Source organism: Sprattus sprattus (assembly GCF_963457725.1).
Source record: "Sprattus sprattus genome assembly, chromosome: 5".
Lineage (NCBI taxonomy): Eukaryota > Metazoa > Chordata > Actinopteri > Clupeiformes > Clupeidae > Sprattus > Sprattus sprattus.
Window position 1 is genome coordinate 23245929 of NC_137924.1, and position 27878 is coordinate 23273806.

The 27878-nt window shown below is 43.8% G+C and overlaps 1 protein-coding gene across 1 annotated transcript; it reads left to right on the forward strand.

Annotated features, from left to right (window-relative positions):
* Window positions 1-1270: 1270 nt before the first annotated feature.
* On the forward strand, window positions 1271-27878 carry gtdc1 (glycosyltransferase-like domain containing 1; the record flags this gene model as incomplete). Its single annotated transcript, XM_080839714.1, has 10 exons — window positions 1271-1464; window positions 5158-5325; window positions 6525-6698; window positions 16539-16652; window positions 16902-17093; window positions 22843-22952; window positions 23816-23960; window positions 26526-26596; window positions 27439-27530; window positions 27756-27878. The coding sequence occupies exons 1-10, from the start codon at window positions 1286-1288 to the stop codon at window positions 27876-27878; spliced, it is 1368 nt and encodes a 455-aa protein (XP_080695840.1). The 5' UTR covers window positions 1271-1285.

The window sequence follows — 27878 nt, forward strand, 5'->3', positions numbered from 1 at the left end:
GGTGCCCTGTGGTTTTCCCATTACCACCATAGAGTAACCTGCTAACAGTCATTTTGTGTTTATGATTGATGTTGTCTAGTCAGTTAACACTGGCCTGAGTATGACGTTGTACTCATCAGTGTTGCAGTCTGGTGATAATGAGTTGGTGTGCGCACAGGTTTTCAGTACACTCTTTTTTTGTCTGTTTTGTAAATGCTGACCACCTCTTAGTGTGTGAATGAACAAAATGGAATATCTGACTACACATGTGCTTGATTGTTTAACTTCTCTGCATCCTTCCCATTTAACTCATAGCCTTTCTGGGGTTGCTCAATCCCTCAGCATCCTGGGTAATCTGTAATCTGTGAATTTAAATGGGCTTTGAGTTTTGGTCCTGTTGTCGGCTGTTTCACACATAGAAGAGGTGGTGGTGTTAGCCTAGCACTATATCTTGAAAGTGGTAGAGAAATGAGTCGGCAGGGAGTGAGAGCGGCGATGGTGCTGCTCACTCAACTCGGCTCTGGCTCAGGGGTTTCCCTGTCGCATCTGTGTGAGGGGGCGAGGTTTTTGACATTAACCCCTCACTTTCCTGTCCCCGTTCTGAGGTTGAACGGTTTTGACACCATACCTGTATATAATGTTTGCTCAGTGGTAAAGGTATGATGACAACATGCAACGACAAAGCCCACTCAGGGTGGCTTTTCAAAGGGCTGTGGAAAATCCCTTAAGAGTAATTTAATTTTTTTCTTCTCTAAAGTCATTAGGGTACAACCTTTTGAAACACTTTTAAAATTGAATTCTGTCCTTTTAATTCTGTTTGTCATTTTGGAAAGGTGTGTATAATCAGTCGTTATTAACCGTGTTTATTGTTTAAGTTTGCCAATTGACATTGACCACAACATGACTGAAGTCTGAAATCTAAAAGGAAAGTTTGAGAAATGAACAGGTGTGCTCTGGTCAAAATGGCATTTTTGTTGTTGATTCCCCCAATGATTCCATGTAGGCCTATTCAACTAAATTTGGCCTGAATTTCAACCACATCCCTATGCATCAATCTAGCTGAACTGACCAAAACAGGAAATCACTGGCCTTCTGGTTGTTTTGATGTTGGGTTTTCAAAAACAGTTTTCTTTTTTTAAGCCTATATATAAAACCTCTAACTGATAACAGCTCAACATGTTCGGATGTGTAAATGATAGGCCCTGCTAGATTTTATGTGCATTTCCCTCAGTTTGGTTCTTCTATTTGTTTCAGGTATTCCACTGTCCAACTGTCCAGTCCTGTAGACCCACCCACCTGCCTTCCCATGAGTGTGTTACTGGTGGAAGCCTTCTATGGAGGCTCACACAAACAGCTCATGGATGTGCTTCAGGAGAACATTGACGACTGCGTGGTCTACTCCCTTCCAGCCAAGAAATGGCACTGGCGAGCGAGAACCTCAGCGCTGTACTTCATGCAGAACATTCCCCAAAGTCCCTCCTACAGGTTAGAGATCATGTCTGGGTTGTCCTTCCGAAAACAATGGGGGTGCCTTGCAGTGCGGAGGGAAACCCCTGTTTTAGTCTTTTGGTCTATTTTATGGTTATGTCATGGTAGGTGTCGGACATTTAGGATTCCATTCCATGCTATACTGTGATTTCGCTTTAGCAGCAATGTGCAGGCATGTGTTGTTTGATGTTCTGGCTCTTTCCTATATTTTGTGGGCTTTCTTACACAAACAACTGAGGGTGGGGGAATCCTCTCTAAATGCCTGAGTCATCTTATTTTTTATTTGGTTGACAGCCCCACAAACAAACACAAATCGTTCCTCTTTCGACACTTATTAACAAGGGATGTTGATTTTGTCTGATTTGTTTTGATGAGCTTACTTTTTACCAGAAATTCAGAGCCATCTGACTGCCATGCTCAATTAGGCATAGCGTATAGCCCATATCTGACTCTCGATCAGATGCACTGACATTTCAACCACTTAGTCTCACATTATGCACGCTGCCCCTCTTTATCGTTTTCATAAGAAAGTCTCTCAGAAAAAACAGTAAAGCTGTGCGTTGTGTTTTCCAGAGTTTTATTTTACAGTATCTACAGTATCAGTATTATGGAAAACACACTAGGGAGGGGTGGGGTGGGGTTGGGGGCAGTAATCCACTTTTTATTTTGTAGACATGTCTACCAAACCTTTCCAATTTGACAGGCTGAATGAAGGGGACTTTTTTCATTGTGGGATACCCACAGTGGGTGGGGAAAACACTCTAGGTAGCTGTGTCATCCTTCGCCTTATGCTATTTTTGATTTGATCCTATGCAAATCACTGATTTTAGTTGATGATAAAGGATTTCTAAGAAAATATTGGTCCATATGAACTGAATGTGACCTATTAGCTGTATCTTTTCATCATTCTCAGCTCAGCATTTTGTTAAATGGCTCAAAGAGTCAGTCAATAATGTTTGTGTTTAATCGTGGACAATAACCTGTGATGGTGGGTGAAAACACATCCTTGTGGTTTACCATGGCACAACCAGAAAATACATCATTGCCATGCCAAAAGCAGCTTCTCTTTCCAAAACAGTAATTTCTAGATGGGCTTTCTCGCAAGCAGACTTGAAACCTGACTAAGCAAAGAATGACACTCGGCCACCCACCCACAAGCCTCTCCGTCTACAGGTTTGCTTTTGGAACCTTATATGTCTGGGTAGGTTCCATCTCAGCTCTCGGCAGCAGCAGCAGGAAGCTTTAGCTCGCTGGAAATTTCTGGTAGTTGCCGAATGTGGACACGTCATATGGTACAATGGAAGCCAGTTTTAGCACGCTTTGTTATTTAGCAGATGTAGAGAAAAGGTAGAGAAATTCAAAACAACTTGGATTTCTCTAAGCAGGAAAAGAGAAAGCTGATTTCGAGTCAGGATATGCTAAGCCTGTGTATTTATTGTGGTGCTTTGTTTCATATTGTTTCATAGGAATGTATTTTTGGTCATTTACTTTCCACACTGTGCAACAGCTCACACACACTTCTCTGTCCTTGTGGCACAAGAATGGTTCACCCTCTTGATGGTTCACCCTCTTGACCTCGATTTTCAGGACCCTGTGTGGTGTGTATTAAGGTATGCCTGAACAGAAAGTTGGAACAACTTCTAGAATTTGTTCTTTTTAATTCTAGTTATTTGTTTCCTCGAGTATAAACAGAAACAAGTGTCTTAAATATGGAGATTGAGAAAAGACGACATTCAGCTGTGTATTAGGAAAGATTATTTGGAAAGATGATTGTATAACATTACTGAGGTTTTCTGGCATAACAAGATACAAACCCTGAAAGGCCACTCAATCATGAGGTCATCTGGTTACAAAGGTAATCTAGAGTAGAGTTATTATAAGCAAATAAAAATATATATTTAAATAATTATATTTAAATTATAAGAAATCATAAGCCAGTTTTACCAGTCACCCAGACAAATAAAGAAACACAAGGCCAGGAAAGAGATTACTTAGTATAACTTTTGAGATCTGCAAGTGTGAGATTTCTGACAGAAGGCATGGTACAGAAGTGGCAAACCACTGCATTAGGCTTTGTGTACTGTAGGTCATATATCACAATATATGGCTCTTCAGAATGCTGAAGGATGTTCCATTGATTGGAATGGGCCTCCCCAACGTTCGGAGGTCCGATATGTAAGGGATAATGTATAGTCTGCTGGGCAGTATCGGAAAATACATTACAGCGGACTATCCATTTTTCCCTACATAAATAGTTTATGATCAGAACAAGCTAATAAGCTTTGGTGTTGTATGAACTATTTTTGACTTTGTGGCTGATGTTATCATTAAAGCTTGCATCAGGTCATCCATATTTATCTATCAGTTATAAGATTAGGAGGATGAGCCAATGGACAACGGTTTTATTTACTTGCCAGTCTTTGCAAAAACATACTCAAGGAGGCTGGTGTGTCATGTCTTGGTTTAACATCTGTTATCCTGCAGCAGTTAAAACAGGTGTTGGCTCTAATCCTGGTCTTTTTTCTCCCTCTAGTGCCTTGTCTAGTTTAAGGTGCATCTACTGAGATGAAGGTGGCTCTGATCAAGTCCATTAAGGAAAACTATAACCTTTTGGAAGCCTCACTCAAAGGGGAGTTAAATAAGCCCTTCTGTTCTGTGGGGACTAATCTAAGAAACTACACAGGATGTCCTGTGGACTATTCTTGCCAGGAGCAAAATGGGTAAAAATAGTGATCCTTCATCTGGTTTGAGTCAGATATCTGCATTGGTAAGAGTCGGTGGGGTTTACGTATGTGGTCCTCCACTGCCAGATACGGGACAGGATACGGGAGGGATAATCCTCGCAGGCAGAGGCGAGTGGTGTCACGGTCTCGTGGACAGCCTGTGGGTTCCCCACATCAAAGAGGCCAGTTCATAGGCAGGCCGGCTGACAGACAGAAGAGTCGGCAGGGGCTGGGTTCATTTAGGGAGACCCACAGCTTCAAAGACCCTCATTTGGCTCCCTCGCACACGTCCTAGTTGAGGACAAAGGGTGGATCTATCGCTTGTCATGTCCTTCAGAATGAAATAATGGGCAATCACATCCTCATCAGTTACAGATATCATTTTCATCTTCATGTGATGTCAGGTGTTGTTGGTGAAATTGGACGGTCTTTTGGAAAGTATCTCGGAGCTGCTGCTAGTATAACCTTTTGTGGGATATTTCATCTATCCCGCTTAACATTCTGGTAGCAGTCATGGAAAGAAATGCTCACAGGAAAAATCTCTCCACCTATCATGAGCGCCTTAATCAGCAATGAAAATGAAATTTCAGTCTGTTTGAACTGAACAGTCAGTAAAACAGTAGACCAGGCAGCCATATATTTTCTAGTTAGTTAGCAAGTCAGCATGAAACATACTAGCATCACTTCTAGCAGCTTTAAATAAATCATAAATTAGGAGGACCATATTGAAAAGTGCCAATGATGTTCGTGTATAAGGTGTGGCTGTTAAATAATAAGACTAATGCTATAATTCAATTGTAAATAAGAAACTGGTTAGACTCATAACTCGTCTGTACCTAGAACAACAGACCCGTTATTTAATAGCCACACCTTGTATGTGTAAGGAACCAGAGGTTTTTGTGGACGGTGTTTCTGCCCTCTAAAAGTGATTCCTCTGTTTTATGGCGCGACTTTCTCTTCCTTGCAGGGTTCTGCTGGCCAGCTCAGTCCTCAACCTAGCCGAACTGGTGGCTCTTCGCCCTGACCTTGGTCGCCTGAGGAAAGTGCTCTACTTTCACGAGAACCAGCTTATTTATCCCATCAGGAAGAGCCAAGAGAGAGACTTCCAGTACGGCTACAACCAGGTCCTGTCATGGTAAACACTGCTATTGAGTTGGCAGCATTTTTCTTAAATTATACATCTAAAAAAAAAAAAAAGGTCAGTGGTCTACCTTTAGGAAAGAACCCTTACTGTGGAGATGGTGAAATTGGCCACACCTGTGTCATTTCATGGTTACAGTTACCTAAACTTTTTCTATATGTCACTCTGTCACAGCTCTGTAAGAACTGGGTCAGTCACACATTCTCTACCCTGTTTGTTATAAATATGCAGCATGTGTTATTTTCCATTGTCTGGTTGACAAATGTATGGTGTTGTATGAGGTTCAGAAATGGTGTCATTTTTTGAATGTGCACAGTCATTGCTTGTCCTGGCAAGCTGACAAGAAGTACTAAACAGAAAGTAATATGACGGGTGCAGAGACTAATTGGAGAATCCCTATACGATTAAGATCTACTCGAACAGTAGGCTGTGATGAAGAAACGGTGTGGAGGAAATGGTGTGGAATGGTTTTGAGAAAGTCTGTGGTTGGGTGGAGATGACATAGGAATGGTTACTCATTGTGCTCAGAAAGGTTAGGCGTAAATGAGCCAAAGATGATTGACAGCTCCTGCAAAGAAAATAAAACATAAGAGTGGAAAATGTTTTAGGTTAGGTGCAATGTATTCTACCAATGCCAAATACGATAATAGAGAGACTTAATATATGCAGATGAGCTATTTTATGATTGGCTTGGTACTATCCAACAATACACAGACATATTGCGGATAGTTTAACTCAATCTGGTTGAAACAATTGTTCATGTACAGTTGACAACAAATAACTATTCACTGTGCTCCCTCTCCAGCTCTTTGCCTTTAGTGCTTTTTAGATGTGGTATCATTCAGATATTAAAACTCTACACTTTAACAAGTAGACATCATGGAATACACAAATCTACTTAGCTGTGTTCAACATTATGTCTAGAATAACTACATGAATTTTCTTTATTCAACTGGTTATAGTATTTAATTTATCAATACAAAATATAGAGATATCTGATATATCATGAACCTTGAATTATTGTTACTCTTTAAATATTTGCTTGCCATCATTAGCTTGTAGCTGGTTAAGTGTCAGGCCAGGCTAACACATCTTGTTTTGTAGGGCATGCTACAAACACACACGGCATGCTACAAAAAACACGATTAACAATAGGAAAATAACAGTAAACGTGTTGTTGTTTTACTTCTCAGCTTGGTCGCAGATACAGTGTTGTTCAACTCCACCTTCAACATGGAGTCTTTCTTGACCTCCATACCGTCCTTCTTCAAGACAGTTCCAGACCACCGGCCCAAAGACCTGGACCTCCTCATCCGGCCCAAGTGCCAAGTGCTCCACTTCCCCATCCGATTCCCCGATGTCACAAGGTCAGCCTTCTTATCCCGAGCGACAGCAATTTGCCTTCTAGGGATCACAGAGCCACTGATTAAAGAAAGCAGTGCATTCACTCTTAATCCGACCCAGAAAGCTGATAGAGTTTGGGAGCGTGGTTAATGGCAAATCTGCAAAGTTGTGTAAGAGTGTGATTAGAATAGACAGCTTTAATATCCTGTGAGTATCACTCACTCACACATATACACACCCACAAACACAAACAGACATGTACACACTCATGCAGTCACAGGCCTGACTGTCATGTTTGTCACCAGATTATGCTGGTAGCTCATTTCAACATGCATGTTTTGGTGTTTACTTGTGTACCTCTTGTCATGCGAAGCTTTTCTCTCTTTTTTTTCTCTGTGTGCACTGGTACTAGATCTCTATTTGCAACTCTTTTCTTCGTTTTCTGACAAAAATGCTACACGGAGAGGGATTCTGTTAAACCATCACAACATTTTCCGTTAAACTGGCGCTGTTTAGCGTCTCCTGCTTGTGAGTCGACCAGAGAGTTATTCTGGCACGGACGCCGGGTCACCTCTTGTGGCCAATCGATTGGCTCCAGGACTCCCTTTATTAACTGTCGTCTCGGATCAGCGGAGAGGGGTGGTGCTTTTTTATTGCCCTGTTCCAAAACAATGTACAGTGAAGCCATCCAAACCCGCTTGCTCGCTCGACTCAGCAGGGCCTGCTTCCCATTAAGGTTCAAATCAACAGCAGCCCGTCGCAGACATGAACGTGACAACATCACAACATGGTTTCAGTTTGATTCTAAACACTGCAGAATGCTATCCTTTGATTTCATTTTTGATTGCAAGCTTATTTTTTTCCCCTTTCTGCTCAGGTGTGAAGGAAACTCCATATTTCTAGAGATCGTAGTGGATGTGTGTTATTGATCCAACATCTTCTTTTTTTGTCTAGCACAAAACACTCTTACCCACAATGTTTCCATTGGTACAAGCACAAAAAAAAGCACAGGGAAAAAAATCTTTAAACAAATGATGCAGTTTTGAAGCAATGTTTATTCTCACATTTTTGAAGCTTTGCCTTTCTGCGATCGGCCCCCAAACCGCCGCGGATAGATGGGAAGTCGGCTCGCTATACCAAAGAGCACACACTGTTGCAAGGGAGCTCTTGAAATGTGTTGTGACTAATTATTTAAACCAACCCTGGAGGAGCGTGAGTCTATGGAAGTGTGAAGTGGATTGAGAGAGCCTGAGGTGGCTCCGTTATCGGGGGACTTCACTGAGCGAGACTTTGTCGAGGTCTGTCGCAGTTTGTGTCACATTGAGCAAAAGAAACACACAATAAAGGTTGCAACGAATGTATCAGGTTTAAGACTAGAAATAATGGTGTTATCTTCTTGACTTATTTTGGGGAACATACTTTGGGAACAGGAGTTCTAGTGATGTGGGGTAAACTGAAGGAGCCATGCTCTTGTGGATTTAAGGAAATAAGAATTTTAACTATGAAATTGTCTTCTATCTTTCTGATTATGTCTCTTGAGCACACTCTATTCATGTGCGTGTGCGTGTGTGTGTGTGTGTGTGTGTGTATGGGTGTAATATATGTATGTGTGTGTGTGTGTGTGTGTGTGTGTGCGTGTGTGTGTGTGCTTGTGTTTGTATGCTTGTGTTTCAATGTACATATCAGTGGTAAAGGATGTTGCAAGTGAGCTGACACTGATGACACAGGGCTCTTGCCCAGAGTGTTTCTCAGCTCATTTTCAGATGGTAATTTGCCTGATCCAAAGCAAACTCACAGAGTGTAAGGAAGCGATTATATGCATGGCCGACTACCCCTTAACGTGCCCGCGGTCTTTTTCTGAACCAAGTGCGTCCAGCTTTTTCAAAAAAATGATAAAGAAGAAAAAGAAACTGCAGAAGAAAAACAGGAGAAAAAATAGGTGTAAATGAAAATACATTTAGTTAATAAATGTAAATGAAATAAATTCAGAAATAACAGTAAATGATGGCAAAATTAAATGCCTAAAGATTAATCTTCTTAAAGGTACGGTAGGCAACGTTGCAGAAACCAGCAACAGTAAAGAAGATTTTAAAGGTATAGACCCGAAAAAATCCCAGCCCCTTCCTTTAGGCCATCCTCCAAAGCCACTCCTCCAAAACACGTCAACGCGTAGAGCGATCATGAGCGAGTACGTCATGAGCGCAGTGAATTGTCGCTTACCATATCCAACTCATGTCTCATTCTCATTCTCAAAAACCAATAAGTGCAAAAACCAATAAGCTACATCACTCAAAGTTCCCATTCAAAGTAATTATAGACCGACATGAGATAAATACCTTCAAATGACAAAAAATATTACATACAAGGTCCTTGTAAAACATAGTTACATAGTCAATTAGCGTGCACCTACAAAGTGTAGATTATGTTAGTGCTAATCAATAAGTTAGCAACATTGGTAGCTAGCTACTTTGCCTACATAGTTCAGGAAATGAACAAATTCCCCCCAAAACAAAACAAACCATATCATTACATGCCAAACAGAAATACAGCAACCATGGCCTCACTTTTCATATTCTTCAATTCCTTCAGCTGTTGCCATCGTTATGTTCTGACCTGTTGGGCCTGTGTTGGGTTAGGTTAGAGCTAGGTTAGAGCTTGTTACACAAACTGCCACTCCACCAACTACAAAACAACAGCTGCCTGGCCTCCTTTCCCTGTGGTGGGTGCTGTGTCTGAAAGGTCAAGCTTGGCTTCTGGACCCCTTCTTACTTATCTCCTTTGTTGTTCACAGACTTCTGTGGCCGAGTGGTCGACTGGCCCACATTTAACCCATAACCCACATACCGGACTGTGCTTCTAAGTTTGTTTTACAGCGTTTGTGTTTGTTAACCATGAAGGCCTTTCGGTACACAGCCCTTGAACTTTTGTTGTTTTCCTCCACCATTTGCACTCTCCGCAGCGATCCTCTGCGGGGTGGCCGGGATACACACCGGAAACACTAGCCTATATTCGTCGAGGCTCTGGTCACACCCTCGTCATCCAGTGGGCTGTAGAAAATCAAAACCCTACACTGTGGTACAAACACCGACCATCCAAATCTACTCCACATGATGATCGTCCATGGCGACTGCCGACAGCACAGCACAGCACAGCACAGCACAGCACAGCACAGCACAGCTTCCTAGAAAAGCCTGCTCTCAGCTTCCCAAGACCCGTCTAGTGTGTATGCATTCTGTAAAGCACTCTGGGCTCCAGAAAGGTGCTATAGTAATTCAAAATCTGCATTATTACTATTATCATTGACAAGCCATACCAATGTTGACTCTGGTGTGACCTATTGCTTTGTCTGAATGACATGATTGGACAGGCTTTTTACAGCCCTGTGACTACCACAAAGCATTTGTCAGATGTATTCATTGCTGTCATAATGTGGAGAGAATTTTAAGAAATACAACATAAAAAAAAATCTAAAATAAATGACCTACCCTAGCTTAAAGGGCAGGATTGCATGAGTTATTTTTCTCTTTTAGGTTCCCATATGATGACATTTACTGAAAGGTTGGACTTAAAATTGATATAGGTACTGATCAGTACAGTTTGTCTTTAATCTCCCTACACTTCAATCTATATAACCAATGGCTCTTCAAGATGCCAAAATTGATTATAAAAACTGTCACCATGCTAATGTTATAAGTGTTGCTACATAATCACATTAATTGACGTTAACTTAATTTACATTGAACATTGACTTACATTGACATCTTGTAAAATAACCTGATGCATACAATAATTCCAAGCAGACGTATCTAATGCATCTTTCTCCAGGTTTGGTTGTTAGTTCTAAGATCCTCTTACTAAACTGCACTGTTGCTGAACAGAGTTTTGTTGTGCGTGTCGACACTGAGTTAGTTTTGTTTCATCTGCATTAGCGTCCATCTATCAGGAGGCCTTTGAGACGCGAGGACTAGTAATTTAATAGCCATTGACCTTGGCCAGCAGGAGACTGTGGTGGCTGCCCATGCCACCTCATCAATCTCTCCCAACATTCAGACTGGTAGCTTTTTATTCTTCCCCTTTTCTTTGCGGAGCCCGTACACCGTGCTCCGTTACAAACAGTCCGACTGGATAACAAAACCAGAGTGCACACGTGACGAGCAGGTGTCGAATTCAAGTGGTTTGGCCAAAATAATAACAAAAAAAGGGGGGGGAGCAGGCAAGTAAGCCCAGGACATTCGTAGCATACTTAAATTTGCCATGGTTCTCTACTCCATTATGCAAATTTGATTCAGTTTCCATAGCAGTTTGACATTGTGAGGTTGCCTCAGAAAGGGCGATACGCACAAAACAAAGCAGAGATTGATGATCATTAGTGTGTTTTTTTGTGGCAGTGTGTGCTTTTTTTTCTTCCCTTTGTAGACATTGCAGTAGTAAGCATAGATTTAAATAGCTTGTTCTCTTTGAGGTTTGAGAAAAGTGCGGTGCAGTTAGCACGCAGATGTATGCATTCACCGCACGTATGAAGGACCTGAAAAGGCTTGTGTGTCGACTTGGAGGTCAGGTTTTCATTAGCTCTGTTAACTCGCTGCAGATAACTGAAGCTACTTTAAAGTTGATTGAGAAAAGGGTGGGGGGCGGGGTTGGCTACTTTTAAAAGCCTTTTTTGCAAAACCCATTGATGTGACTCTCTGTCTCTCCAGGTCTCAAATGACTGACTGGTGGAATGAGTCCGTAACCAAAGCAGATGGCAGGATATCCTGCTGCAGAGATTCCCTCCGAGAAAGTTCAGATGGGAAAAGCTATCTGTCTTGCATCTTGCGACAATTTTGGAGGCCGACACATTCGTGAATCTCAGCCCCCTTCAGAGGTGGTCACTAAGACTACAGTGGGTTTGTGCATGTAGTGTGACTGCATCATTTTAATATGTTGTTTAAAGAGGTGCAATCCAGCAACTACAGCCGCGTCTACATGAGCTCTTTTAATGTGGCATGTATACTTCTCCTCGCAGGTCCCATCAGAAATGGAACTTTCTTGGACGTTTAATTTTTTGGATTTTTGATCAGACAGGATAGTAAAGAGAGACAGGAAATGATTTGGAGAGCGATTGGGAGTGGGAAAGGGAAATGATCGTGAGCCGGACTCAAAGTCGGGTCCCCGGGAGCGTTCAGACCCATTCTTGGTCCAGTGGTTCGAGACCGTATCTATGCAAATGGACACTGACAACAGAGATTCCCTTGAATGGTTCTAACCAGTTCTAACTCCATATGAGGGTCTTGGGTGTAGTTATCCCAAGTCTGCTGTGTGCTTCTCCCTGCCCCCGGACCACCCGGCCATGGCATGCACAAAGGTCAAACACATTGCCTCCACTTAGCGCCCAGCATCAAATCCTCAAACAACTCCGAAACGCAGCGCACGCAGCTCTTTGATTACTCTCAGTCAGGATGAGGGCGGCGCGAGGGATCTATCTCTTCTAATCACACCAAGGGGATTTAATCACATTGGTGGAAAAGACAGCAACATCTGGTAGGCACCTTTCAAAATCCCCCACCCCACACCCCCTCCGCCATCACCCCCACCCGGTTAGTTTATTTGATGCCTCCCACCTCCCCATCGTCCCAGGGACGTCTTGGGAAAAAAAAGGAATCCCTTTTCCCTTTTTTTCCCCTGTGTCGACACAGTGCTTCTCAATATGTACCCAGTGAAAATAATTCAATGGTAAAACCAAAGGTATGGCACGCCTCAGATCTCTGTCTTCGCGTGTGCCAGGGGCGGCCACAATTGACTCCATATGCCGCTTTGAAGTTGGGGGAGCTCGCCGTGATGAATAGGAACGAATTAAGGATCAAACTCTGCATCAGTGATTTCGTCCCAAACTTTTGCAAACAAAAATGGCCATGGTTTAAGGGTGATATAATCATGACAAACAGGTATTTACCAAACAACGGTATCAATACAAGATTTGCGTTTGCTGTAGGAGCCGCTCTCCTTCTGATCAAATGCAGTATGCTGTAATGTTGACATATATAATTTACACAACATTAGGCGGGTTTATGCCGTTAATCCCAAATAGAAAAGCAACGGAATCAAAATATGTATGAATATTATAGTATGTGAGTGCTTCAGATTGGTTCGAGGCAACATAAAGCCTTCGCAGGGTAGTATCCACAATTAAACTGTGTTGTGTAGAAGGCCTGCATATCTTTACTGTTTTGTTGCGCGTTAGTTTTATCATTCAGATTAGAGGTTTCTCTGGATATCCTGAATAACGGTTTGAGGGGTTCGACTCGTTTTTTAACAACTGAGACATTGGCGCCAGTTGTTTGCTGTCACTAAACCTTATATTACCACAGTAGCATCATTCACTGTGATCGTGGTGTCAACATCAGAGGCTTTGTTAGGCATATGACCATGGTTAAAGCCTGGGAACATGACATCATTTTGCTTTGCTTCATTTTTAATTGTGAACGCATGACTTGAGAGGAGATTCAAAACCAGAGTTGCCTGTGAGTGTTGTTCCTCTCTCTTCCTCTCTCTTTCACTCTCTCGATACTCTCTCTTTCACTCTCTCGATACTCTCATTTTTTCTCTCCCTTTCACTCTCTCGATACCCAAACCTCCATGAAAATTGCACTATTATTGGTAATCAAGTTTTAGATTGGCTTTATTTAAATTAGCTTATTTATTAGGTAGTTGTAGGTATGTTTGTTTGTTGTCTGGTGCAGTATCATACTGAATAGTTTTTTTTATTGTTCATTTTCTGCCCATGGTAATCTTTTTTCATTGTGATTATGAAAATTAAATTTGGCGTCCAGGTTATATTTTTAAGGGTATCAACATGCCACGCATAGCAGATGTCCTGGCTTATGCAATGCTGGTGAAATCTGCTTGTTCCCGATGTCAGATTTTGGAAGCCATATGTCCGTTGCATAATACGACGAATCCATCATGCATTTTCGCATGTACCAGCTCAGCACAGTTGAGTTCTTTGTTGCCATTGCGGTGATATCACACTCAGCCAAGCTTGACAGAAGTCACAGCAACTACCCCGCCTCTTAACCCTCCCAGGGGCAAATTGCCTAGTTGCCGCTATATAACGGTCTTTCATCCTAAAGAATGCAGGGCATTTCCCCCTGTGAGGTGGGGCTTTTTCATCCTGATGCCAGTGTGGGAAGACCAGTGTCACTGCCTAATGCCAGAACGCTGGCTATACTGATGGCGTTTGACTGAAGGGTCAGAATGTAATGATGAGTGCAGAACTTAATGTGCTCTAATGAACTTCTCTGTCCACGCCACTGAGGATCTCTACACCCGTCGCCTCCTCTCCTCTCCTTTCCTCTCTGTTGGCCAGTGGCATGGCGTGGTCGACCTCTGTCTCCCTCCCTCTCTCTCTCTCTCTCAAACCAAGCGCGCACCCTGGATGAGGAGAGAGCTAAAATGACGTTTCGCTCGTTCCGTCCCCAGCCCCAGACAGACAGACAGGCAAGACCTCCGGTCGAGCAAACCTTTGCGTGATCATTTTGCACCGTTGGCAGCAGTGGCCAGCGAGGTCTTCGTGCAGTCGTCCTGGCCTGATGTGGTCACTGGGCAGGAGCTGCGCCCAACCCCTGCTCTTTCTCCTTCCTCACTCTCTCAGCCCCCCCCCCCCCTTCTCTTTTCCCTCAAGCCTCAAGATCAATGGCATTTTTCATTAGCCGGGCCTAAGAGAAACTCTCGTGATTATTGCCAATAAAGGAAATTAGATCAAATGATTTTGGACTTTGATTTTCCCCCCCTCCGTCCTTTCACATTTAATCAAATGTAAGGTAAAGTCATCACTGAAATTGCCGTTGATTTATAAATAAGGTAATTGGTGGCATTCTCCCTAAGTACCTCTCCCGGCTGGTGGCCACGCCAGTGTTTTTATTGCCCAGTCAAAACCTCCTCATTTAATTTTTAAAATGGCCCTCCAAATGAAATTTTCCTAGGGGTAGGTGTGGCAGCTCCATCGGTCATACCTTTCCTACAAGTATCTTCTTGCCATTCCTTTACTGTGTCTTTATATTAGCTCACCCGGTGTCCTTGTTAGTTACCTAATTCATCCATCCAAGCCTGGCTTTGGCAGGTTTATTAATGGTTAATCAGGTTTAGGTGAACTGTTGAAGGGTCGTTTGATGGCTACAGTTTGTCTTAAATCTCTTGTATCATGCTTCAACTAGGACTATAAGTACAGCATGAATACCATGCTTGTGTCTGAGAGTAATCATGTTTTTGGCAGGAAGAAATACACCCTCTGACAGGAATCACACTCAACATATTTCCGGTTTTTTTTCTCAACTACGTTTAGAATATTTTAGATGATTTCTGCAGCACTTCTACGGAAGTGAAAAAAATAAGAAAACCATCTTACAAACACCATAAATGTCTTTTGTTGGAACTTTGCTGCTATATCTGTTTGCAGTAATTCGACATGCCGTGCCATCAACCTTACCACGGGTGTTTTGGCTGGGGACAAGCCCTTCAGGACATGTCGGCGTGCACATGTCTTTGCACCCTGTGTTCTAGAGAGAACTAGCTCAGTGGTTTATGTGTCTTATAACTCATGAGGTGAGATTGGACGTGAAGATGAGTAATGTGTCAGCTGAAGTTGTGCAATGGTCAGTTTCTCCCACCCACACACACACACACACACACACACTCTACCATGCTCTGAAGCATGTTGGTGCTGTGTTGACTCTGAAGCATGTTGGTGCTGTGTTGACTTGGCTTGGCGTCCTGGCCGCATTACCACCTCGGACGTACATTATTTGCTGCAAGCCGAACGCTGTGTCATCCGTTATCCCTTACATAATGCACCCCCAGTCCTAACAATGCCTTCCATGCTTGTGCTGTGGTTGATTAAACAACTATTCCAATGAGGCATTACCCTCAAAGAGGAGTTGCTTCAGCAGCCCCGTTGATCCATATCTGGATGCACATGCCCACACACACTCACTGACACACTCACACACACACACACACACACACACACACACGCACGTTAACACATGTACACATGGGAGATGATTGTCATATTTATTTGTAAAGAGGATAACTTTAGAAGACTGTTCACTTCATGTGGAAATGTCAGTTTTCTGGCCCAAAAATACACATTTCTGTGTTACGGTGACATAGTTTTATGTGCTGTTGCTAGCTTAGCCGCTGTGGTCACTGTGTTTCTTTTTGTACAGTGAAGCCTGGTTTATGGCATTGCCCTCTGTTCTGCTCCACTGAGAAAAATAATAGAGACTGGGTAAGGGAGAAGGAATCTTGCTCTTGACCAAAGTTAATTGGATGGAGTCCATCGCACAACCAGCAATTAGGGATACCAGCGCTGCTGAGAGGGGCCTGTGGACTTTGTTCAAAGAGGCACAAAATAAACTACTTTCACTATTTTATGGATTACTTTTGGCAGTAAATCACTTTTGTTCAACTCTTTTCCCCTCCCTTACTTGGGTTTCTTTCATTTGAAACGCAACTGTGGTCGTAAGTATGTATCTCGCATCAATCATGGAATATTTGCAGCGCCTCTGCGGGAAGTGGACAGTGCATCTCAACTTGCGTGGAAGTAAAACACAAACCTGACTTGTGTAGGTTCTTTTGTTCTGAACTGTAAATGCTGTCTTCTCTATCTCTGAGGGGATAAGTCTCCCCAACACACCAAGCAGACACTAGCATTCATACAACCTTGCCCTTTCACCTTATCCAGTCTGCTAACATAACCGTACAGCTGAGAAGTGCAGGATTAAAAATAGTTTCTCGAAATCTTCAGCTCGGTCTGCATGTATGTGTTGTGAGGTGATACGCTTCCTAATGACCAAGGTGAAATCTAGTTATTCTGTATTTCACAGGTTTCTCCCAGAGCACAAGCTTCACCACAGAACCATAGGGTCACGCACAAATTGTGCAACAGCACTTCCGCAGGACACGAGTTCTCATGGCAATTTGAATGTGGCAGCCTCAAGGTATGTTTTCTACACTGGTGCTTAAAAATACGCTTGTGCTAATTAGTCTCCACAGAACAGAAACAGCCTTCTACTTAATAAGGCAGAGATAGTGTGTTGTAGGATCCTTGATGTTATCCGTGTGTTCTAGGAGCTTCATTGCATTTTTATTGAGAGCCAGTCATTGTGAACACACACACAAACAAATGAGTTTGTTCATATGTACATAAGCATATGCGGTTTGTAAAAATCCCGTGATTTGTCATGAAGCTCATCAGAGCCAGCCTCTGAGTCTGAAGGGGAACCCTGTGAGCAGCAGGGCGCTGCGGTGACCCTGGAGCCCGAGAGCGTCACGGCAGATCAGAGGAGGCCCGACCAGCAGCAGCCCCCCACCAGCCCGCCTCAGGGCAGCCACACAGGACCACAGCCGTGGCCCCTCCACATCGTCTGGCCACACCGCTGGTAAGTAAGGCCACATGCGCGCACACACACATACACATGACAGGATCACACACACTCACACACACATGCATGGATATCACACACACACACACACACGACACTCACACACACACACACACTCACACACACATGCATGGATATCACACACACACACACGACACTCACACACACACACACTCACACACACATGCATGGATAACACACACACACACACACACACACACACACACACATGACAGGATCACACACACACACATACACACACACATGACAGGATCACACTCACACACAGACACATGCATGGATAACACATACTCGCATGCACACGCACACCCACAACCACACAGATAAGAAGTGAAAACACTGTGACGGTCCTCTATTCTTTAAAGTGCACACCTCATAGGCCCAAACTAATTAAGCTTCACTGGTTCAGTGCAGGTGTCGGGATTCAGGATTAATCAAGCAGTCACCTTTGGGAGTCACTCAGGCAGTTTTGCGGGAGCACGGGCAACAGAAACAAGAGTTATGAGTCGTGCGAACACAAAGACACACACATATTCACATGGATAATGGATGTATGCACACACGCATGCATGATAACCCCAGTAAGAAGTGAGTTCTGTAGCCATCTTTTGTCAGCACTGATCGGCAGAGGCATTTGTTTGATTAAAAGGAATCAGCTTGAAGGGAACAACATCGAGCTTGATGCCTTTCTTGGGCTTGCCATGGGATGTTTCATTCTCATCGGAATTTGAAGGTTACTGCCGCGTAGTCCTGCGTTAGCCTCTGAAGCGGAGGAGCATTGGAACCAGATTTCTTGCTGGTGGCACAGGTTTCTTTTCTACGTATCAAAGGCCTCTCTGCTGCGCGGAGAGCATGGCGCAAGCTGTTCGGCATATCAAAACGGCCTGAGCGATTTTCAAACACGTAAACGCTCGCTGGCCTGCGAAAGCCTTTGTTACCTTGCATGCCTTTGCTTGTGTTGTGTTTTGTGTGTTTTACGCTCCCAGGCACAGCATAGCATCAACCTCAACAAAACAAGTCATGCAAGCTCTAATCTGAAGATTATGTCGTCAACCTATCCTCCAATGAAAAGGACCTGAAAATACCTCCGTCGCCAACCTATGGGCAACAGCCCCCCACTCTCCCCACCACCACCACCACCTTCGGCGGAAAGTTATTTGTGTTGTGCATAAAGAGCTTTTTGTTTGACAGCAGTGGAAAGGCATGGAGAATGTGTAGCGTGCTTCTTTTTGGGACAACAACATGCATAAGAAAGCTACACTAAAGTGTTGTTAGTTCCATTTTGAGCCTGCAATGGGCTCTTTGAACCAGACCCCCCCCCCCCCCCAGGCAGCAAGATAACTTTGTTTTTTATTGTTTTTTTTTGTCTCCTCGTATGTTGTGTTTTGTTTTTGTCTTAATGCTCATCTAGTCCTTGTTGTCATAACTCGAGCGGAGAGCGTCTGAAGTGGCATAAACCAGGGCCAGGTCTGTAATCTAAACGTGCCTCTTTGAGAGCACTACTCTCTCTCTCTCTCTCTCTCTCTCTCTCTCTCTCTCTCTCTCTCTCTGTCTGTCTGTCTCTCTGTCTCTCTCTCTCTCTCTCTTTCAGTCTCTCTGCCAGCACTCAGAGGACGTCGCCCTGCTCTGGTGGGTGTAGGAGCATCGCCGAGTTCTGTTTTGCAAGGGAAGGTTGGGGGTGGTGGTGGTGGTTGGGGGAGGTATGAGAAAATATTTGCAACCCTCAGGGCTCATCTGTGGTTTTCATCCAAGCTAAAATATCTTCCACTCTCCAGATTTTTCGAGCGTTCTTGGCACCCGCGCAAAACCAAGAGCATTGTATCTTCTCTTCATCTGCCATAGATTGGGTGGAGGAGCAGCAGCATGGGGTGGGATCGCATCCCCACCCCGACCCCCCCCCCCCCCCATCTCTGCGGCCACATTTCTCCCCAGTGACTCCAGCGCTCATCTCTGGGCAAGAGAAGCCGCGTCTGTCAACCCCAAAAAATGTCCCATAAATCAGATTGGCGAGCGCGGAGACCACCAAGTTATAAATTGGCACATGGGGATTTGGCTGTGTTTGTTTGCATTGTGTGTCTGTCACTCACCTCCTCTTGTATCGGTGACAAAAGCGCCCATTTTGTAATCTCTTCAAAACTGAGCAAAACACAGATGGATTATTACTCCTCACATCCAAGCCTCATAAACGTGGGTTTTATTCCGGGATAAATTAGGATTTAAAGTGGAGCGATGGAGGGTGGAGAGAGAGAGAGAGAGAGGAGGAGGAGGAGAAGAGAGAGAAAAAAAAAACTGTGGATTATCTTCTCGATTGGAGCTGCTGCTCCCGCTGATAGTGTGTTCCATTTCATTCTTCCCTTATTTTTTTTTCTCTCCATCATCCCCTTTTTGTCATCATTGGTTGCAGATTGTTAATCTGTGTGTGGCCTGGATAGGCGTTCATCCCCTGGATTACAGGACTGTCTTATTGCAGGCTGACTGACCAGGGTGGCTCAGGTCAGAGATGCCACCAGCTCTGGGAAGCTGTTTTCAGGTGGAAAATAGCTGGGGTTTAATCCCGTGAGCTAGGCCAGACCTATGCCAGTTCTAAGACTTGGTTTATTAAAAGGAAAATAAGAGGGAAAAACACACAGCAGGGGCAGGAGGACCCAAGGGGGATTAATAGGTCTTTTAGAGTAAACGCCCCGGATAGGAGCACATCACCGGCAGTGAATGAAACTCAGGACAGCCTCTTGAGAGGCCGCCTGAGCGTCCACTTTCACCAATAACTAGGACACCGTTTGATCAGATATCCTCCTACCTCCTCCTCCTCTTCCTTCTCCCCCTCCGCCTCCACCTCCTCCTCTTCGTCCGCGCTGGCCGGTAATGACCACCGAGTGCCGATGTGCACGAAAGAGTGCTGCTGACGTTCCTATGCCCTGACACGTGTCACCGTTGGCCCGAGTCCTGGGGCGGACTGTCCCCCTGGCACCTTTCTGCTGCCTGGCCTGGATGGAGCCCCCTGTGTGCCCGTGCCCTGGCTGAGCCTGGAGGAGGAGATGAGCGTGCGGTCAGTCAGGGGCATGATGTGATTGAGACCTCCCTGCCCCCCTCCCTCTCTCTCTCTCTCTCTCTCTCTCTCTCTCGCACTCTCTCTTTCTCACTCTCTTTCTCTATCTGTCTGACTCTATATCTCTCTCTATCTATCTATCTCTAACTCTCTCTCTTTTTTTTCAGTGCCACCACCACAGATCATTGCAGGGATGTTTAGAGGACCTCAGACAGGGCTCAATTGTGTCCAGTGTCCACTGTTACCATTTCACAGCCACAGTACGAAGTGGTATGTTTTGTTTTAGTATATGGAAATCCACCAAACACAATTTGTTCCGGTGGCATCTCATTTGTTGCATTTTACGCAACCTCAAGAGCAATCTGATTCTGGCTCTTTTGATATGTTTTGTTATGGATTGGCGAAATGCCTTTCCCTCCCCAGCTTTATTTGACTGCCCGAATCCCTCCCCAGACAGACCCCTCCGCTTGGCTTTCAAGTGTCCTGTTAATTAGCGCTTTGGCTAGCTGGTGATAGCTTCGTTTTACGTTGCAGTTTGGAGTAAATAGAGTTTGAATTTTAAAATGCACCTCTCGGGTGCAACTTGAAGGGGAATATTTAATCATACACATCTAAATGAGAGGATCATATTCTTTTAGCTGGTGAAGGATGCCTACTAATGAGACGTCTCCCTCTCCCAATAGGATGGTTGTTTTATTTAATTTTTTTCTTCTCATCGATTTATTTAGCTACAAGGACAGGGCTCACTGAGGTCAAAGGACATATTTGTGTATATGACTTGATAGATTGCCACTAAAGGAATGTCTATTGGGTGCAGTGTTTTTGGCAAAAAGAGAGCCAATCTGTCATCTGCGTCAATATCATTTTCCTGTCCCATAGAAAAGAAAATGTTTAGATGCTGTGTATGAGGGAAGAAAATACTCCCTTTTTCTGTGATGGGAAGGTTATAGTTCAATGTATAGGTGATTGTGCTAGATCCTTTGTGTGATGCGTGTGTTTGTCCGAGTGATATGGCTGAAGGTGATGTGACAGAGCGGAGGGGTGACCAAGACTCATTAGAAAAATTAGGTCATTCTATGGAGGTCAGGGCTCCAAGATATAAGACTGGGTTTGTCTGTGTATTAATGTGTGTGTGTGTGTGTGTGTGTGCTTGCGTGCGTGTGTGAGTTGTGTGTTATACCCAAAGTCGTTAGCGTGTTTCAGGATGTCCCCTGAGGAGGAAGCGGAGAGCTTAGGCACCTCTCTCTCTGCACACCTCCACCAACTCCACTGACACGTTAATTAACCCTCTTTGTTTGTGTCAGTGGTGGGGAAGAAAAGAGAGGGGTGTGTGTGTGTGGTGGGGGGTGGCATTATGGAGCGCAGTCATTTAGCAGGCAGACAGTCAGTCAGGCTGGTTAATAGGCATCCCCACGGCCCCCCTTCCTCCCTGTCACTCCCCTACGGCCCTGACTACTGCTGCTGCTGCCGCCGCTGCTGCTTGGGGAAGGTAGCGGTGCTCCACCACCCGCCCTCCTGCTCCGTTGTCCGCGGGACGGAATCAAAGAGAGCGAGAAATTAATGAGGGAATCGGCTTTGCGCCACGGGGGAGAAACGAGCAAAGAAAAGAGTAGGAAATGAGTATAAATAAGCCTCCCCTCTAATACCTCACCTAAGGAGATTCCGCCGAGGTGGGGAAAGGGAAGCGTCTTTGCTTAATGCTCCGGCGTTTGACAATTGTTTTTGACCTTCAGCAGACAGCACCAAACACCCACCGCTCCGCCCTCTCCCTCCCACCCATCACACCGTCTCCCTCATCGACAGAGAAAAAAAACAAATCTTTGTCGCCGAATTTCCGACTGACAAAAAGGAGCTCGGGAGCAAAATGATTTTGTGTGAAAGAGGCTTAGAGGGGGGAACGTCGAGTTCTTATTGCGTGTAATAATGTAACTCTGGAAGGATAATTGTACTGATCTACCAGACGAGGACCTGAAGTGGAGGCGTCCTCCTTTTCTGACCTCGTTGGGGATTGAATTATTTCCTTCGGATGAACAAAAGACGTAGTGCGCCACTGCAAAGTGTCCAACACCACATCAGAACACACCACTGTGCATTTCATGTCCATGCCGATGTCTCTGATTGGATATTGTCATCTTCGTACGGTATATACAGCCTGCGTTACTATTATTAACAACCATTAATTAGAGTCTAGAGGGCAGACAACCGTCATTACAATCTGATAGCATTACTTAATGAAAAGAAACAAATCATTAAAAACAGGCTTCGTATCATTAGTGTTAATCATTCTGTACTGGAGGACTCTCGAGAGCTGATTGATCCCATATATTGTGCGCTAATAGTCAGTTCTCTGATGTACTTATTAGGAATACCCTGAGAATGAGATATTCTCAGATGGGCTCATTTGCATCTGAGTGCTACAGTCTGCCTGTCTTCTTGAGAAGTCTTCCCTTCTCTCTGAAAAAAAGCTGCATGTCATACACTGCAACAAAAAAAAAATCTCAACAGGCCTTAATGCAATGGAGGGGGAAAGTGTCTCACTGTCACACCATATTTTTTATTATTATTTTCTTTTTTTTTGTATACTACCTGTTTTATTGAAAATGGAGACCTTCATTTGAAAAACATCTCAGCGCTTCTCTCCGTGTCTCTTCTCCTCTCTTCTTGTGTGGATGGCTGCAGGGAGCACGATAAAGACCCGGAGCTGTTCTTCAGGACTCTGCTGAAGCTCAAAGAGAGAGGACTGGCCTTTCAAGTCTCTGTCCTGGGGGAGACCTTCACCGACGTGCCCGGTACTGAAGCCACATCTGACGTTAGCGCCTCTCAGTCCTGATGCATTGATTAGACGTTCATTATATTGTCTCTGATAATGTTAACTTTTTTAGATCTTTCTGCAAATGAATTGTGTGATATGTCTCATTTATGTACACGTTTTATCAAATTGGCCTCTGGTATGAATTCTCTTTTAGAGGGAATGTTGGAAAGCCTGCACTATCCGATTGGATTTGCAATTATTTAGGGCCCATTTGTGATTAGATTCAGGGGGGTTAAAGTTCATGTGTTTTACCCGTTCGTTCAGTGCAAAAGACATTTCTTAACTGGGAAAATACACTTCCCATTAGCGGATGATGATGCTATAATGGCTTTAGTACTCATCCAAATATTTATATTCCCTTCATTTAATTAATCTAGCCGTCACAGGGGCCTAGGGCAATGGCAAACTCAAAGGAAGCACACTCTCCCATATTGGGATGTAAAGTTTTATAGATATATAAACTGCTGAGGGTAAAAAAAACAACAACCACCATAAATTTCCCTCATATTTAGAAATTGCAGTTATGAATGCTCGGAAGGCAATCACATTAAAATGCTTTTAATCCATTTTGATATTGTAATAGAATCTCCTTATTGATTATTTCACCTCTCATTTCTCCAAGTACAAAGTTGAGATGCCCTTCCTTTCCTTCCTTGAAAAGAAACGCGATAATTAACCCATTGACTCAAATACTCAAATGCTGTGTGTATTTGAGTTCCTCCTATGATGTCTCAACATGACCTCACTATTTAGCTGTATAATCTGAAAGCACTATCTTTAGACAACTTCATTATTGTACTTCGGAAGGCATTTCACTCACGTGGCCAAACCTTCCCACAGATATCTTCACAGAAGCAAAGACGGATTTGGAAGACCGTATCCAGCACTGGGGCTACATGCCCAGTAAAGAGGACTACCTCAAAGTCCTATGCAGCGCTGATGTCGTCATCTCCACAGCCAAGCACGAGTTTTTTGGTGTCGCCATGTAAGTGCTTTTTCCTTTCGTAAAATACTGAAAAGAAGACCTGTCCTCATAAACCATTGTCTACAGACCTCGTTGATGATGCATGGATTACTATATGAATGAAACACTTCACAAAGTCCTATTAAAATCATCTGTATGTTTGCAAACATGAATTTACCGACATGGAGGTAAGGTTCCCTCAAGGAGAGTGTTAGATGTGAGGCCTAGCCAAGACGGGATCTGAGCCCTTTGATGGCTCGTCCCTTGAAATGTTGACCATGCCCTCTCCTGCAAAAACTTCAGTCACCTGGGCTCACCGTTTGATCGATTCAGTCGATTCTGCCCACGAGCCAAGGTAGAGCTCCTTTCAAGGCATGGCCTCTGAAGCAGGGGCCCACCACGTCTCGAGGGCTGAAACGGAGGCCTCTCATCATAGGTCGACTCTATTAATTTCTGTGTATGCCCGCAATAACGACATGACTGTAAACAAAGTCCAAACCAGGGTGCTACTGCTGAAGGCACCTGCCCACAGAGCTGCAGAGGTTAGCTGTGATGATGGGAGCCCTGGTTAGGTAGAGTGTCTGAATCACTGAGGTAGAGGATAAGCAGGACTCATTTTTATTTTATTTTTTTTACAATTTGGACCACATCTCCACTATCAGGCCAAGCAGTTACCCGAGAACACAGTGGGAATGGTTACCATTTCCTATTCTGTCTCGGTTGCTTAATCAGAACCAGGCAATATGTGCGACTAGCTGTATGCTACAGATTTTTGGCAGTTGTTATTGTTGATTCCCATTCTTTGGAATTTGATGGTATTTTAGCAGTTCTTCTTTTGGTTTTGAGGAAGTATGTTACAAATCATGGTGCTAGACTAAGCCAGTTCAGCAGCTATGTCCCTCGTATTTGTTAGAATATGCGGCAGTTTTCATTGATTCTCATGCAGTTGCGATCAAAGTTTTTATTACAGTTTTGTTTTGTTTGTTTGTTTGTGTTGATTTCTACCACCTTTAGTTGGCCTTAGCAGCTTACAACAAATGTAAACCGAGAAAAAGGATGTAAAATTCGCGTGTGTGTGTGTGTGTGTGTGTGTGTGTGTGTGTGTGTGTGTGTGTGTGTTACAGAGGTTATTCTAGTGCATGAATGGTTTATATCACCTTGCATGAATCCAAACCTTCTCTTTTAAGTCACCTCCTGCGACAAGCTACAGATGGGTCTGGTCCCATTTTTAAGGACATTGCATGTAAAACGTCTTCATTTTTAAGACTTGAAATGCCACTTATTAATTATAAAAGTGTTTTAATTTAGAACGTACTGATTTTATTCAGTCAATTGATAGAAAGCATTGTAGCCATTATTACAAATTTTAGATATCAGTAAACCTGCAAATGATCTTAGTAAATCACTGACCCCAGCCTGAATAAAGAATGGATGTGATGCCACACGGAAAAACCAAAAGAGCAGCCCAGTGCGCCCCACGGAGTGAGGTGTCACTAATATGCTCCCTTCTCGTTATTGTGGAAATTAACCTAATCTGATTAATTGTCGGCAGACGCCCGCTCGCTGCCCTGCAGGGAAACAGTTACTCAGCCGTGCAAAATGATTGGCTAATTATGTTTGAGATGAAAAGCCTGATAAGCATTTGCATGCTCACACATTACCGCACTGACATGGAACTGACCTTAAGCAGTTCCTTGCATCGTGCCATCCCCTGTCTGAAGTAAGAGGGGGGGGGGGGAGTTAGCTTGGCTGCATCCACGGTGCATTAACTTTTAAAGTCCAGTCGAGGTTAAGACTAAAGCCACTGGTCAGAAGTAGGAGTGCAGAGGCGAGAGAAACAAACAGATATGAGGTTGGCTTTTAATTGGAAAGGCGCTGAGAAGCATCTTGAAGCACAGCAAAGCCACAGCGTGGACACATAAAGCCACAGCGGTATAGGCTTCACCTCAGGTCACTTTTATTTCTCTTTTTAAAACGGGAACATTCAACATTGGTGTGACCGAAAGAGTTAATTTGATGATTAAAAATGCATTGCAATAGCGTGAGGAATGATGTAGCAAAATGGATGGGACCCTTAAACTTTAATGTTCGTTCTACAAAATATTTAAACATCCAGTCATTTTCCTGAAAAAGCAATTGGAGTTCAAATAAGTTAAATCAGTGGAAATTGAAGTTGGACGTGGGGTTGGTGTCCTCACGCACTGTATTATGCGTGAGTTAGAAGCATTTACGATACTCCTGAAAGCTATGTTATCTAAGTTTGTCTTGCTGTGGCACTTTGGCAGCATTCACCTCTCTGTATTAATTATTGTAATGTGATGGGATTCATGTCATTATTTTGGAAATGCACTAATTGAATGCTGCCATAATTCATGTTGCGCCCATAATGCTTTGATAAACAGGATCATGACAGCATATGCCACAGAGCCCTGTCTCTCTGCGTAAGAAGGTTAAGGTGTATTACACCGGCCCATTTAATCTGATCATGCTTTTTGATAGGTTTATGTGGCGGATCCTGGTCACGTTGTCATTTGACAAGCTGTTTGTTCTGCCTTTTTTTCTGTTCCTCCCCTTGTTTTATTTCAGGCTAGAGGCTGTCCATTGCGGATGCTATCCACTCTGTCCAAAGGCTCTAGTTTATCCGGAAATTTTTCCTGGTAAGACGAGTAGATTATAGGTTCAATGGAGAGGGTTCTGTACAAACATTTGCTTGGGACACAGGAGCGTAGATGCACTCCTAAGAATATCTCTGCGTGATTACATGCGGGTTATGGACTTACATACCGTCTGTTTTCATTTTTCCTTTCCCTGGGAATTTGACAGCACACAGTGTACGGGTCTTTCAGACATGATCTTGGCTCCTATACCTAGGCTCGTTTCCATTTTGATAGTCACAAAACCTTAAGGCGCTATACACCAAACTGTTAGGCCCCTTCAATCCAAACTGTTTCAGCTCCTAACAGATATGGTGAACATTAGAAATCTCTTGAAGAACAAGTCTCCTTGGCTCTATAATCTGCTTCTGGCTCATCGTGTCTCAGTGACTTGTGAACTGTAGACCTGTGCACAGCACCCTGCCAGGAGGGTTGCAGAGTTAGCAAAGGATGCTAGTGTCACTCACAGCACTTCTGATTTCTTGTCTTTCTGAGGACGGTTTGATGATACTTTATGATGAACCAAAATCGGTGACGAGTGGGGGTAGATGTATTAAAGTTTTGAAAAGTCGAAAATCTTTCATATTGTAGAAATACAGTTTCACGGTGTTTTGGTGCTGAACAGTGGGTGATTGCTCACAAGGCGAGATCCATTGGGCTGGCATGACATTTTGTTAAATAAATAACTAATAAATAGCTAAATCAAACCACAGTTCAATAATGTAAAACATGGGCCCAGCAGGAAGTGCCGTGCATTTTTAATGAATGAAGAAACTGGTATCTTGTCTGAACTGTGAGGTTTTTTGTCTCATGAAAAATGCATTGTGCCCTCCCCTTCACTTCAGCGGAGTATCTCTACTCCACACCTGAACAGCTATGCAAGAGGCTGCAGGGGTTCTGCAAGAGACCCGATGTGGTCCGCCGGCAGGCTGTAAAGGTACCGTTCTTATGAGCACACCCATCGTCATGAGCATTCCCAGGATCCCACGAAGTTCTACCAGTTTGCTATATATCTCTGTTTCATGTCACTCATGTTTATCTTAATTTCAGTTCAATCCACTTTATCTCCATTTTAATTCAGTATCAATACCCCCTTTTTAAAATCCTGCCCTTCTTTTCATGTTCTTCAATCATCCTTTTTTTCGCCCCGTTCTGTTCCCAGGTGGACACGAGTGTGTTTTCCTGGGAGGCCCTTGGTGACAGGTTCAGGAGCGTGTTGTCTGCAGAAGGCCATGCCTTTGGGGTTCAGACCCGCACAGAAGGGAGCCCTGCTGGGAGCTCGTAG